We start from the raw sequence: 14,659 nt of genomic DNA, 5'->3' as shown, positions 1-14,659 counted from the left end.
TATAGTTTCTAAACCAACAGAGAATCCTTTCGTACAAAAGTTTGGTTGTCACAAGTAACAAAACCCAATAAAAATAATAAACCAAAGTATTTAAACCTCGGGTTGTCTCTCAAGGAATTGCAGGGAAGTATGATTTATTATTAGTTATGGAAAAAGTATATTTTGTTTTGGGTTTTTTGAAATAAGGAACAAGTAATTTAAATGACGAGAAAAATAAATTAATAATTAGAAAATCTCTTGGCAAGGTATGAGAACTGGAAATCCCATCCTAGTTATCCTTATCAGGTGTGATGAGAATTGTTTATTGCTCCCACTTAGTTAACCCTTACTAAATAAAGGAAAGTCAAGTGGACTAATCAACTTGATTTCTCAAGTCCTAGTCAACTCCTATGGAAAGACTAGCTTTAGAGGGATCCAAATCAATCAGCAAATTCCAATTTTCAATCAACAGCTGAGTTTGACAACTCAAGTGTCACCAATTACTCAACCAAAGCCAAAAGGGGAAAAATCCAAATTATTTATATCATAAATAAAAGAAAGCAATCATAAATCTGAAATACCTCAATGTGTATTAATTAAGAGTATTAATTAAGAAAATCAATCCTAACATGGAAGTTCATAAACCAATATTGGGAAAATAAATAAATTAAGTGATAAAGTAAATAAAAGTAGAAGAGAAATTAAATTAAAGGAACATTGAACCTGGAATTGAGAAGAAGCAATCCTAAAATTAAGAGAAATCCTAAATCCTAAATCCTAAGAGAGAGGAGAGAGCTTCTCTCTTTCTAAAACTACATCTAAAACCTAAAAATTGTGAATTATGAATGTTGTGTTGTTGAATGAATAGATTCCCCCACTTTATAGCCTCTAATCTGTATTTTTTGGGTAAAAAACTGGGCCAGAAACAACCCAGAAATCGCTAAGGGTGTTTTTTGATCCGTACAGGTCGCTGGTTTTTCTGCAGAACGACGCGTCCGCGTGATTCACGCGTGCGCATCATTTTTCTGTATGGCCACTATATCGAATTATATATCATTTTGAAGCCTTGGATGTTAGCTTTCCAACGCAATTGGAACCGCATCATTTGGACCTCTGTAGCTCAAGTTATGACAGTTTGAGTGCGAAGAGGTGAGGCTGGACAGCTTAGCAATTTCTTTAACTTTTTGTATTCCCTCCATTTTTGCATGCTTCCTTTCTATCCTCTAAGCCATTCCTGCTCTATAAACTCTAAAATCACTTAACACATATATCAAGGCATCGAATGGTAAAAAGGAGAATTAATTTTTGGTAATTTAAAGGCTTGGGAAGCAAGTTTCCTAATTATAGAACAAAATTAGGAAGGAAAATATAAAACCATGCAATTAGTATGAATAAGTGTGCAAAGACTTGATAAAAACCACTCAATTGAGCACAAGATAAACCATAAAATAGTGGTTTATCAGAGAGGCTCTCTCCTCTTTTTAGATTTAGGGTAGAAATTAGGGTAAAGTTAGGTTAATCTCTCTTAAATTTAGCTTTCAATTCTTATTTTGATTTAGTTTACCTTTTTAATTCCTTGTAATTACACATTTGTTCTTCTAGTTCTTGTTGTTAATTTCCTTTTCATGTCATTTTTATGTTGATGCACTCTTATTCATTTTAATTTCCATTAATGCAATTTATGTTTTCTTGTTCTTATTGTTTAATTGAGTTGTATTTCTTAGATTGGGTAGTTATAGATTTCATTAATTCTTGCATTTTGTGATGTTTACTTTTATTGCACTCTAGGTGTTTGTTAAAATATTTTCACTAGTTTTAGAGTAGTTTTCTTCACTCTTGGCCTAGGCTAAGGAAATTGAGTGACCTTGAGTCATTGGGTCTCATTGAATTGGTGATTTGAGAATCCTTAGTAGTCAATTTGATAACCATTGACGCTAGCCTACTACTAAGTCAATTAGTAGCTAGGTTAGGATTTATGGATTGATGTTGAATCAAAACTATTTGATGTACTTCAAGCATTGAGGTGGACATTGTACGTACTTCAAGCATAGAATTAGACTTAATGGGTTGGTCCCTCATAATTGTCAATATATGGTTTATAGATAAGGATGGTGATCTCAACTCCCAAGTCTTAGCTAAGAGTTCTTTTCTTTCCTTTATTAGTCAATTGTTTATTTACTTTCTTACTTTTATATTTTCTTGTCAATAATTGATCACTTCATTGTAATTCCTTGTGAGATGACCCGAGGTTTGAATACTTCGGTTTATTTTTACTGGGGTTTGTACTTGTGACAAAACCAATATTAAAATTTGATTGAGAGTTATTAGTTAGTTTGGACTATGCTTACAATGAAGTTCCTTTTCTATTAAGAAATTTATAGACCGACGATAATTCTCACATCAAGTTTTTGGCACCGTTGTCGGGGAATTGCAATGGTGTTATATTATTGGCTATTGTATATATGTTGATATTGTGAATATGCTTCTTTGTTTGTTTTTGCTTGCTTTAGGATTTAGTTTTTATTAGTTCTTATTTGTATTTGTTTTTATTTTCTCTTTATACTATGAATTCTCATCACTTTGGCTATGAGTTTGGTTACAATTATGTTGTAGGGAATGAAAGCTTCAATGAGGAACCACATTGTGGGAATGGATATGAAATTAGGGAGGAGCCACATGTTTATGGTTAACCTTGATGGCAACAATCTCCTCCAATCTCTCATGGCTACAATTTACCCCATAATGTACATAATTATGAACCAAGCCCTCAACATTGTTGTCAACCTCACTCACAAGCCCCATACCACTATTCACCTCCATATGACCTTAATCCATATCCACCATATGAACCATACCTAGAGCCACCACTATTCCAATACCAATACTCCCAAGAACCACCAATTCCTTATACACCACCTCAAGACTTTCACCAATTTGAACCACCTTCAAACTACAATACCTTTCCCTCAAATAGTGAACCCTCTCTCCCACCACCACCTTCATTGGATGAATTTCTCCTATAACGTCCCGTCTAGCAAAATACCTTGCTTAAGTCAGGGTATTTCCACTAGAAAGAACATTACGTAACCTTCTCTAGTATTAACTACTTAATTATCGAGGCTTTGTATCGAGTTCGCGTTTCAGTTTTAAAAAAATTCCAGAAAATTTTGTTTTTATTCATTAAAGTCATAATTCAAATATTCACAAATAATAATAATCACATAAATATTATTGATAATAATTCTTATACAAAAGAAACCAAATAAAACTCAAATACAATATACTAAACCTACCCCTCTATGTAAAATAAATCTCAAGGGACAATAGCGAGGGGACTCTATGAAAGCAATTAAAACCATAAACAAAGCCTATTGATCGCTCGCAGCTTCAAATTGCATCTTCAAACCTGTCACTGAAAGGGTGGAAAATTTGGGGGTGAGAACTAAACCACATGTTCTCAGTAGAGGTCGAGAATGCCGTGAAAGTAAAGAATAAAGCGCAAATAGTTAATTTCATTCAGAGACATCTAAAAGAAAATTAACCTCCTTTAAAAGCATTAGTTAATTATTTAAAATCCTAGACCCATATTTTCTTTATAAAACTCTTAAAAGTTTTCTAAACTGTATGAATGACCAACCTGTTCCAAGCATAGGTTCATTAAGTCTATGCTGAACCAGTTTGATTTTTCATACTTTACTAGACCATAATATAAAAGAAGTTACCTACGCGGTATAAATGATCATCCTACTCCAAGCATAGGTTCATTAAGTCTATGCTGAACCAGTCAGATACTTTATACAGAACTAGACCTCAAATGTACCAATCATGGCCTCAGGCCCAAACAACTCAATCAATATCCAATCACCACAATCCAAACAATCAGTTACAAAAACAGGTAATGAGGTTCAAACACAATCAAGAGCAATTACATCAAGTATATCAATTAGAAATTAAACAGAATTATTCACTTAGGCAAACCAATTACAATATACACACCCAAACAATGTCACATAGATGCATATGATGAATGTCTAGTCCTAGTGCAGGCCATGAGCTCATGTGTCGGTTAGCACCTACATTCCCGACATTTATCCGGTCACGAGTTCACGATTTCCCGAATACGATTTTCCGTTCAAATAAATGCGCATATAATTATTAGCAGCTCTATTGAGACAACCTCTGCTTTCTACTCGCAGGAAATATACTCTTGGGAACGGAAAATTGCTGTAGGTATCCTAGTTTTCCTACAGAAGCTCTTGGGTTGCTTTAAGCAACAGATAAATAAATATTATCTCTTGGGTTGCATTTAAGCAACAAATAAGCAAAAAATATCTCTTAGGTTGCCTCAAGCAACAAACAAACATCTCTTGGGTTGCTTCAAGCAACAAACAAATAAACAAATATCTCTTGGGTTGCCTCAAGCAACAGATAATCATACAATAAGTACTTTACTCTTTCCTTTTTCTTTCATAATTGTAAGTACGCAAGCGGGACAAGACCCACGCCCTTGCCAACAATCTCGTATACCAAATAATATTTTCTTAAAAGAATCAGTGAAGTTATCATCAAGCCTTAAATTTATTTTAATTAAATCCTTATACTTTTATAAAAATTTGGACATAATTTCCTCTAAAAATAGGACTTAGCCATCCTTTCGGGTCCTTCTTTCTCAACATTTCACCAACCTCTTATCAGCAATTGCCACAACAATATATTCTCAAAAACATTTGATAATAGTATAGAAAAACAATTTTCTTAAATTCCATATCCAAGTAATCACCAAAACGACATCGGCAATCTAATTTCAATTTTATTTTTAAAATATCAAACAAATCAGGAATTATGCAAACCTTATATCCATGCGACCGTCTCGGATTAAGCTTTTTATTAAACTAAAAATCACAATTTTTTGCTGACTCTAGCTTCGGGAATATAAGCAAAATCGTGACTGCTCTGTAGTGCCTTAAAACCAGAAGACAGCAGCAACGTACAACCTTCGAAATTTCATATAAAATTCAAATTAAATCCAACCACCTTCAAAATTAATGTGGTTAAACATAACTTATCCAAATTTCTTTCTAAATTAGTTCCAGGGTCATACCAATTTTAATGAAGAAGTAATGTAGCTTCGAAGTTAGGTAATTCTCTGCAGAATTCTGTTTTACAAATCTTTGGACACAACCTCTTCCAAGTCCCATAACTCACTTATTAAAACATGGAAAATCCTAAAATTTAAATCACATATGCTCAACATACTTAATTTTTACCTCTAATTGGTTGCATCTCAATATCTATCCAGGATCAAAAGTTATAAACTCTCAAAGTTACTAATTTAAGAAAACAGAATCTGGCTTTTTCTGCATAATGCATCATCTTTCAAAAATTCATATCTTTAAAACTACAAGTCCAATTGTTCTGAAATTTTACGCCATTAAAATAATAGAAATAAAGTTCTGCAGAAAAACCAGATTTGACATCTATAATTCAAAAATTTATCATAAATTATAAACTTAATGAAAAAGTCTAAAATTCATCAGTCCAACTCTCTATATTCCCAAGCTTAATTCAGATATAGTCTCACACAAATCCGATCATCATAGAATTAGTTATAGATTTTCAAAGTTTCTAATTTCATTTAAAATAGTGCAGAAAATCAGATCCACGATTTAACTTTGAAAAATCATAACTAATGTTCCAGTTAATACGAAACCTTCAAAATTGAATCTCAACAATCACACTTAATATAATTTATTTAACATTTAAATTCTCATCATTTCAGTCACTATAGAGCCACTGATTCACTTTCAAAGTTGCTGTTTAATTTCAAGAGAACCTGATTTTTAGCAAACCATTTTGTATTCAAAATCCAACCCTTCAATACCCCTCAAAACCAATTCCAAATCAACCACCAACCAAGTTCATTAACATTACAATATACCAAATAACAGCTCAACGGCAACAAATCCAACATAACCTATTAAAATTCAGAAATTCTCAACAATTAGTCATCAAATAATTCCCAATCCACATAATCAATCAATATCACTAATCAACAATTCCAAATCACAATCTCAACCATTCCAATCACAATTTCAGCCACAATTCAATATTCACATAATCAATCAATTACTCACAGCTATTAAATCTATTTGCAATTATTCAATAAACCTTGTAGGCATTCTTAAATTGAAATCGTTTTAAACCCCCTACCTCGATATCGTAATCGCAGGATCTAACATAGCAATTCCCTTTATTTCCTAGTTCATGGCAGCAACCGCAACAGTGATGCCAATGACTCTCTGTAGCAGCGATGTCATCAATAATCGCGATAATGATGGCTAGACGGAAACAAAAATATTTTTGGGCATTTTTCCTATAACGATGAAGCAGTAAGCAGAGATAACAATAATCAAAATAGGTTGTTAATGATACAGATTCAGATACAAGGATGAAGGAGGCTGTGGTAACCGAGCAATACCAGGACAGCATCAGCGATCTTGAACCCAACAAACAGCAGCGGCAGTGGTGTTTTCTCCGATTCCAGAAACCAGAAGCAGCGGCGGGACAGCGTCTTCTTCCCTTGATTCTCGCGACGCTCCTCTTCTCTGTACACACAGTAGCAGCAGCTTCCTCTGATGGCAGTGGCATGCAGTTCGACAGCAACCTCCGTCTCCAGCAACAGCGGCAGTGTTACGAGCCCTTATCTTCCTCGTCACGTCTCTGTTCTCTATGAACTCCTATCTCTCCTTTCGTGCTCGTCGGTAGTGGCAGAAATGGCGGTGATGAAATCCCCTTCAAGCGACGAACAGTGGCGTCGTTAGTGGCTTCATCAACTGCGATGACGATGGCGGGCTTCAGTGACAGCAACAGCGCATGGCCTCTCGCAGCAAGTCGTGCTCCTCCTTCACATGCATCCTTCTCTTCCCGACGACGTCGACGGCGTGGCGAGCAGCTGGACGGCGCAGAGTATGGCTCCCTCTTATCCGATTCCAAGCTCTCTGTTCTCCCTTTCCATTTCTGCGTTTCTTTCTTTTGTTTTTTGTGTTAGTGTTTTAGGAAGAAAGGGGGTGGGCTGCATGCTTCAGGGCTGGGGAAAGGGGAAATTAGGTTTCTGATTAGGGATTTAGAACTAGGGCTCCAATTTGGGGAATTAGGATAAAATTAGGATTTTTATAAAGGAATAAAGATAAATATGAATAGATATTTTGATAAAATTAAAGGATAAAATAATTTTAAAATCAAACATACTTTATTAAAAATATCTAAGAACATTATTTATCAACATATTGGTAAGTTGAATTAATTATTTCTAATTTAAATTATAAAATAAGCATATTAATCACATTTTTATAAAATATAGTTTAAACTCAATACTAATTAGTCAAACTAAATGATATAACTTTTTATTATTTTTTTATTATCAGAACTTAATTCCAAATTATATAAAATGATCAATTGTAATAAGATTACACAAAAATATTTATTAACTTAAACTCAAAGTATTTATAAAAAATCAATTTAATCATCCCTAATAAATTAATCTCTAAGAGCTCAACTAATAAAATAAGTCACAATTTATTCATAACAGGAGTTACTTAAATTAAAATGTACAATCGTTTCTTATTTTTCAACTACTAAGAATATGCAAAATATTCAATTATAATAAAATTGCTTAAGTTTAGTTGGTCTAAAATGAAATTATCTCCGAATCTATTTAATTATTTCTAATAAAGTAATTTCTAAAATTACAAAGTTTAAACTTAATAAGATAAAATCTCAATTTATTTATATTTAGATTTTCAAAAATGCGGGATGTTACATTCTATCCAACTTACAAAAATTTTCGCCCTCGAAAATTGATATAAGATGAAGAAAAGATTTATATGCACATCCCCATTTGAATATTTTAAAGATTCCAAGAAAATCATATCACATAAACATAGAAGAAAATAAATTAGGTGATGCAAAAGTTGATAAAAATAATTTGATGCAAACCAAATTTCAAAATCTAAAATTAAATAGGCACAATGTTTGTTCAGAACTCTTAACAAAGCATGATCACTTCCTCTCGTCGCCTCAAAACTCCACAACTCCTTATAACTTCGTATACTGACCAGATTCACTTTCCGTACGCACAAATCGTGTCCCTAAGAACTACTGCCTGTAAGAAATACGAAACATGAGAAGAGAAAGACAAACGGCACGAAAGGTTTATGCGAGAAATTAGAAGAATACTCAAGTTTGCAATTGCACTAGATGGTATTTTGCAAGGATTTGAAGGAATACGTGAGATCGTCAAGAAACAAGGATGTATATATAAGCAATGAAATGGAGCATAAAGGGAGTTAATTCGAAGCTTAGAAAGAAATTATGGATCGAATAGTTTCAATATGAACATTATTAGAAAAAATAGTGCAACAATTTAGAACAACTTCAATTTGAAATAGAGGAAATTAGTTTATCTTTTTCAAAAGAATATATATAAATCTAACATTTTTCAAAAGTACTAAACTTAGTATAAATAATATGTTATATCAATTTAATTTTTAAATCAAAACAAATCATGCATGGTTTGTAAATTAAAGCTTGTTTGATGTTAAGGGCAAAATATTTTCTTTAAAAAAAATCTTGGAGGATACTTAAGTACATAGCTATGGAGTTATAGTAAAGTTGGCAGAAAATCAGCTTCTATTTAAAGAATAAATTCTGAAATAAAGTTTTCTATAAATCAATAAAAGATAAGTGGTATATCACAGATAAACGAGATTAAACTACATAAAGAAGCTTCAGAGTTTATGTAAGAAAGTCTAGGCTGAATTAAAAATAATCCCATCAAAATTTAAGTAAGGGTTATGGATACAGTCAAGTAAGAAAAGATTTAAATTGAATTTTTTTTCGAAGGGAATCTGAAACAAGTACTCAAGAAGGAAATTACAAGAAATGGTATGTTACACTGAAATGAATCCAAGTTCAGGACAAGGAGCATAGAGTTTGTAAGGTAAGGATAAATGTTTCAGAAGATTCAAGCAACAACCAGATAGAGTGTCAAGCAAGGACATGCACGAATGATAATACAAGATTAGCAAGAAAGAGATCAGAAACTAGAAATTCCAATACAATTAGTAGAGAAAGAGATAACACCAAGCACGAATAAAGAGCATACGTCGAAACGGAACTAATCTCTAGAATTTAGTTTCTAACATCCCTAAAACCTCGTAATTCGCATTAACCTATCATTTCTATTTTGTCTATGATAACCCATTAGTGTTCCATATACATAAATAATTAGTATTAAGTTGGCCAAACTCGATACCATGAGGTATGCAAAGGTAAACTAATAGCGTTAATCATCAGACAGTCATGCATATAAAACAAAAACTCTCGTCACCAAGACAAGTCTTAAGGCATGACAAACACTCAGAGTATGCAATGAAGCATAGTCAGTCCATTCCCAAGGCTCTACAGGAAAGACTGCTCTGATATCATATTGTAACATCCCGTCCAGCAAAATACCTTGCTTAAGTTAGGGTATTTCCACTAGAAAGAACATTACGTAATCTTCTCTAGTATTAACTACTTAATTATCGAGCCTTTGTATCGAGTTCATGTTTCAGTTTTAAGAAAATTCCAGAAAATTTTGTTTTTTATTCATTAAAGTCATAATTAAAACATTCACAAATAATAATAATCACATAAATATTATTGATAATAATTCTTATACAAAAGAAACCAAATAAAACTCAAATACAATATACTAAACCTACCCCTCTATGTAAAATAAATCTCAAGGGACAATAGCGAGGGGACTCTATGAAAGCAATTAAAACCATAAACAAAGCCTATTGATCGCTCGCAGCTTCAAATTGCATCTTCAAACTTGTCACTGAAAGGGTGGAAAATTTGGGGGTGAGAACTAAACCACATGTTCTCAGTAGAGGTCGAGAATGCCGTGAAAGTAAAGAATAAAGCGCAAATAGTTAATTTCATTCAGAGACATCTAAAAGAAAATTAACCTCCTTTAAAAGCATTAGTTAATTATTTAAAATCCTAGACCCATATTTTCTTTATAAAACTCTTAAAAGTTTCCTAAACTGTATGAATGACCAACCTGTTCCAAGCATAGGTTCATTAAGTCTATGCTGAACCAGTTTGATTTTTCATACTTTACTAGACCATAACATAAAAGAAGTTACCTACGCAGTATAAATGATCATCCTACTCCAAGCATAGGTTCATTAAGTCTATGCTGAACCAGTCAGATACTTTATACAGAACTAGACCTCAAACGTACCAGTCACGGCCTCAGGCCCAAACAACTCAATCAATATCCAATCACCACAATCCAAACAATCAGTTACAAACACAGGTAATGAGGTTCAAACACAATCAAGAGCAATTACATCAAGTATAGCAATTAGCAATTAAACAGAATTATTCATTTAGGCAAACCAATTACAATATACACACCCAAAAAATGTCACATAGATGCATATGATGAATGTCTAGTCCTAGTGCAGGCCATGAGCTCATGTGTCGGTTAGCACCTACATTCCCGACATTTATCCGGTCACGAGTTCACGATTTCCCGAATACGATTTTCCGTTCAAATAAATGCACATATAATTATTAGCAGCTCTATTGAGACAGCCTCTGCTTTCTACTCGCAGGAAATATACTATTGGGAACGGAAAATTGCTGTAGGTATCCTAGTTTTCCTACAGAAGCTCTTGGGTTGCTTTAAGCAACAGATAAATAAATATTATCACTTGGGTTGCATTTAAGCAACAAATAAGCAAACAACATCTCTTAGGTTGCCTCAAGCAACAAACAAACATCTCTTGGGTTGCTTCAAGTAACAAACAAATAAACAAATATCTCTTGGGTTGCCTCAAGCAACAGATAATCATACAATAAGTACTTTACTCTTTCCTTTTTCTTTCATAATTGTAAGTACGCAAGCGGGACAAGACCCACGCCCTTGCCAACAATCTCGTATACCAAATAATCTTTTCTTAAAAGAATCAGTGAAGTTATCATCAAGCCTTAAATTTATTTTAATTAAATCCTTATACTTTTATAAAAATTTGGACATAATTTCCTCTAAAAATAGGACTTAGCCATCCTTTCGGGTCCTTCTTTCTCAACATTTCACCAACCTCTTATCAGCAATTGCCACAACAATATATTCTCAAAAATATTTGATAATAGTATAGAATATCTATTTTCTTAAATTCCATATCCAAGTAATCACCAAAACGACATCGGCAATCTAATTTCAATTTTATTTTTAAAATATCAAACAAATCCGGAATTATGCAAACCTTATATCCATGCGACTGTCTCGGATTAAGATTTCTATTAAACCAAAAATCACAATTTTTTGCTGACTCTAGTTTCAGGAATATAAGCAAAACCGTGACTGCTCTGTAGTGCCTTAAAACCAGAAGACAGCAGCAACGTACAACATTTGAAATTTCATATAAAATCCAAATTAAATCCAACCACCTTCAAAATTAATGTGGTTAAACATAACTTATCCAAATTTCTTTCTAAATTGGTTCTAGGGTCATACCATTTTTAATAAAGAAGTAACGTAGCTTCGAAGTTAGGTAATTCTCTGCAGAATTCTGTTTTACAAATCATTGAACACAACCTCTTCCAAGTCCCATAACTCACTTATTAAAACATGGAAAACCATGAAATTTAAATCACATATGCTCAAAATACTTAATTTTTATCTCCAATTAGTTGCATCTCAATATCTATCCAGGATCAAAAGTTATAAACTCTCAAAGTTACTAATTTAAGAAAACAGAATCTGGCTTTTTCTGCATAATGCATCATCTTTCAAAAATTTATATCTTTAAAACTACAAGTCCAATTGTTCTGAAATTTTACGCCATTAAAATAATAGGAATAAAGTTTTATTTAAAATTAGTTCCATTTCAAAATTCAAACTGAAAATTTTCCAATAGAAGAAACAAGTTGCTGCTGTGTTAAACGTTCTGCAGAAAAACCAGATTTTACATCTATAATTCAAAAATTTACCATAAATTATAAACTTAATGAAAAAGTCTCAAATTTATCAGTCCAACTCTCTATATTCCCAAGCTAAATCCAGACATAGTCCCACACAAATCCGATCATCATAGAATTAGTTATAGATTTTCAACGTTTCTAATTTCATTTAAAATAGTGCAGAAAATCAGATCCACGATTTAACTTTGAAAAATCAATTGAATCTCAACAATCACACATTTAATATAATTTATTTAACATTTAAATTCTCATCATTTCAGTCACTATAGAGCCATTGATTCACTTTCAAAGTTGCCGTTTAATTTCAAGAGAACCTGATTTTCAGCAAACCATTTTGTATTCAAAATCCAACCCTTCAATACTCCTCAAAACTAATTCCAAATCAACCACCAACCAAGTTTATTAACATTACAATATACCAAATAACAGCTCAACGGCAACAAATCCAACATAACCCATTAAAATTCAGAAATTCTCAACAATTAGTCATCAAACAATTTCCAATCCACATAATCAATCAATATCACTAATCAACAATTCCAAATCACAATCTCAACCATTCCAATCACAATTTCAGCCACAATTCAATATTCACATAATCAATCAATTACTCACAGCTATTAAATCTATTTGCAGTTATTCAATAAACCTTGTAGGCATTCTTAAATTGAAATCGTTTTAAACCCCCTACCTTGATGTCGTAATCGCAGGATCTAACACAGCAATTCCCTTTATTTCCTAGTTTGTGGCAGCAACTGCAACAATGATGCCAATGACTCTCTGTAGCAGCGATGTCATCAATAATCACGATAATGATGGCTAGACGGAAACAAAAACATTTTTGGGCATTTTTCCTATAACGATGAAGCAGCAAGCAGAGATAACAATAATCAAAATAGGTTGTTAATGATACAGATTCAGATACAAGGATGAAGGAGGCTGTGGTAACCGAGCAATACCAGGACAGCATCAGCGATCTTGAACCCAACAAACAGCAGCGGCAGTGGCGTTTTCTCTGATTCCAGAAACCAGAAGCAGCGGCGGGACATTGTCTTCTTCCCTTGATTCTCGCGACGCTCCTCTTCTCTGTACACACAGTAGCAGCAGCTTTCTCTGATGGCAGCGGCGTGCAGCTCGACAGCAACCTCCGTCAACAGCAACAGCGGCAGTGTTACGAGCCCTTATCTTCCTCGACACGTCTCTATTATCTATGAACTCCTATCTCTCCCTTTGTGCTCGTCGGTAGTGGCAGAAATGGCTGTGATGAAATCCCCTTTAAGTGACGAACAGTGGCGTCGTTAGTGGCTTCATCAACTGCGACGACGATGGTGGGCTTCAGTGACAGCAACAGCGCATAGCCTCTCGCAGCAAGTTGCGCTCCTCCTTCACATGCATCCTTCTCTTCCCGACGACGTCGATGGCATGGCGAGCAGCTGGACGGCGCAGAGTATGGCTCCCTCTTCTCCGATTCCAAGATCTCTGTTCTCCCTTTCCATTTCTGCGTTTTTTTCTTTTATTTTTTGTGTTAGTGTTTTCGGAAGAAAGGGGGTGGGCTGCGTGCTTCAGGGCTGGGGAAAGGGAAAATTAGGTTTCTGATTAGGGATTTAGAACTAGGGCTCCAATTTGGGGAATTAGGGTAAAATTAGGATTTTTATAAAGGAATAAAGATAAATATAAATAGATATTTTGATAAAATTAAAGGATAAAATAATTTTAAAATCAAACATACTTTATTAAAAATATCTAAGAACATTATTTATCAACATACGGATAAGTTGAATTAATTATTTTTAATTTAAATTAGAAAATAAGCATATTAATCACATTTTTATAAAATATAGTTTAAACTCAATACTAATTAGTCAAATTAAATGATATAACTTTTTATTTTTTTTATTATCAGAACTTAATTCCAAATTATATAAAATGATAAATTGTAATAAGATTACACAAAAATATTTATTAACTTAAACTCAAAGTATTTATAAAAAATCAATTTAATCATCCCTAATAAATTAATTTCTAAGAGCTCAACTAATAAAATAAGTCACAATTTATTCATAATAGGAGTTACTTAAATTAAAATGTACAATCCTTTCTTATTTTTCAACTACTAAGAATATGCAAAATATTCAATTATAATAAAATTGCTTAAGAAGCTTAGTTGGTCTAAAATGAAATTATCTCAGAATCTATTTAATTATTTCTAATAAAGTAATTTCTAAAATTACAAAGTTTAAACTTAATAAGATAAAATCTCAATTTATTTATATTTAGATTTTCAAAAATGCGGGATGTTACATTCCAACCCCTAATGCAAGAGCAACAAGAGCTGTGATTTTATTATGATTTTTCGTGATTGATCCCTGCATGCCTAAAGAGTGATATCTATGAAACCTTAACATTCTCACCATCATTGTCTTCACATTCACTATTTGCTATTTTTATTACTCTCTGTTTACACGTTTGCTTTAATTCTTCATTCATTATTCTGTTTCATGTTTTGTCTAATTAGAATAGTCAATTAATCATTATTTCTTAGTCTATTAATCCTCGGGAAACGATAACCCACTTACCATGGTATTACTTGATATGATTCAGTGTACTTGCCGAGTTGTGATTTTGTCAAATTTTGCATCAA

General features: G+C 32.9%; 1 protein-coding gene across 1 annotated transcript; it reads right to left on the bottom strand.

The window, feature by feature from the left end:
- Positions 1-3,134: 3,134 nt before the first annotated feature.
- LOC112750382 (uncharacterized) lies at positions 3,135-13,713 on the bottom strand. Its single transcript, XM_072216321.1, has 5 exons — positions 12,978-13,713; positions 12,710-12,872; positions 6,458-8,140; positions 6,190-6,352; positions 3,135-3,391 (listed from the first exon to the last, which is right to left on the bottom strand). Exons 3-5 carry the CDS (start codon positions 6,625-6,627, stop codon positions 3,389-3,391), a joined length of 336 nt encoding a protein of 111 aa, XP_072072422.1. The 5' UTR covers positions 6,628-8,140; positions 12,710-12,872; positions 12,978-13,713; the 3' UTR covers positions 3,135-3,388.
- Positions 13,714-14,659: the final 946 nt, after the last annotated feature.

Source organism: Arachis hypogaea, chromosome 15, assembly GCF_003086295.3.
Source record: "Arachis hypogaea cultivar Tifrunner chromosome 15, arahy.Tifrunner.gnm2.J5K5, whole genome shotgun sequence".
NCBI lineage: Eukaryota > Viridiplantae > Streptophyta > Magnoliopsida > Fabales > Fabaceae > Arachis > Arachis hypogaea.
This window is presented reverse-complemented; position numbering and strand designations above follow the sequence as displayed.

Coding starts and splice junctions, on each gene's coding strand:
- LOC112750382 (XM_072216321.1), bottom strand. CDS start 6,627: ATGCCACTGCCATCAGAGGAAGCTGCTGCTACTGTGTGTACAGAGAAG. Junction 6,353..6,457: donor AGATCGCTGATGCTGTCCTG/GTATTGCTCGGT, acceptor TCATCGTTATAG/GAAAAATGCCCAAAAATATT.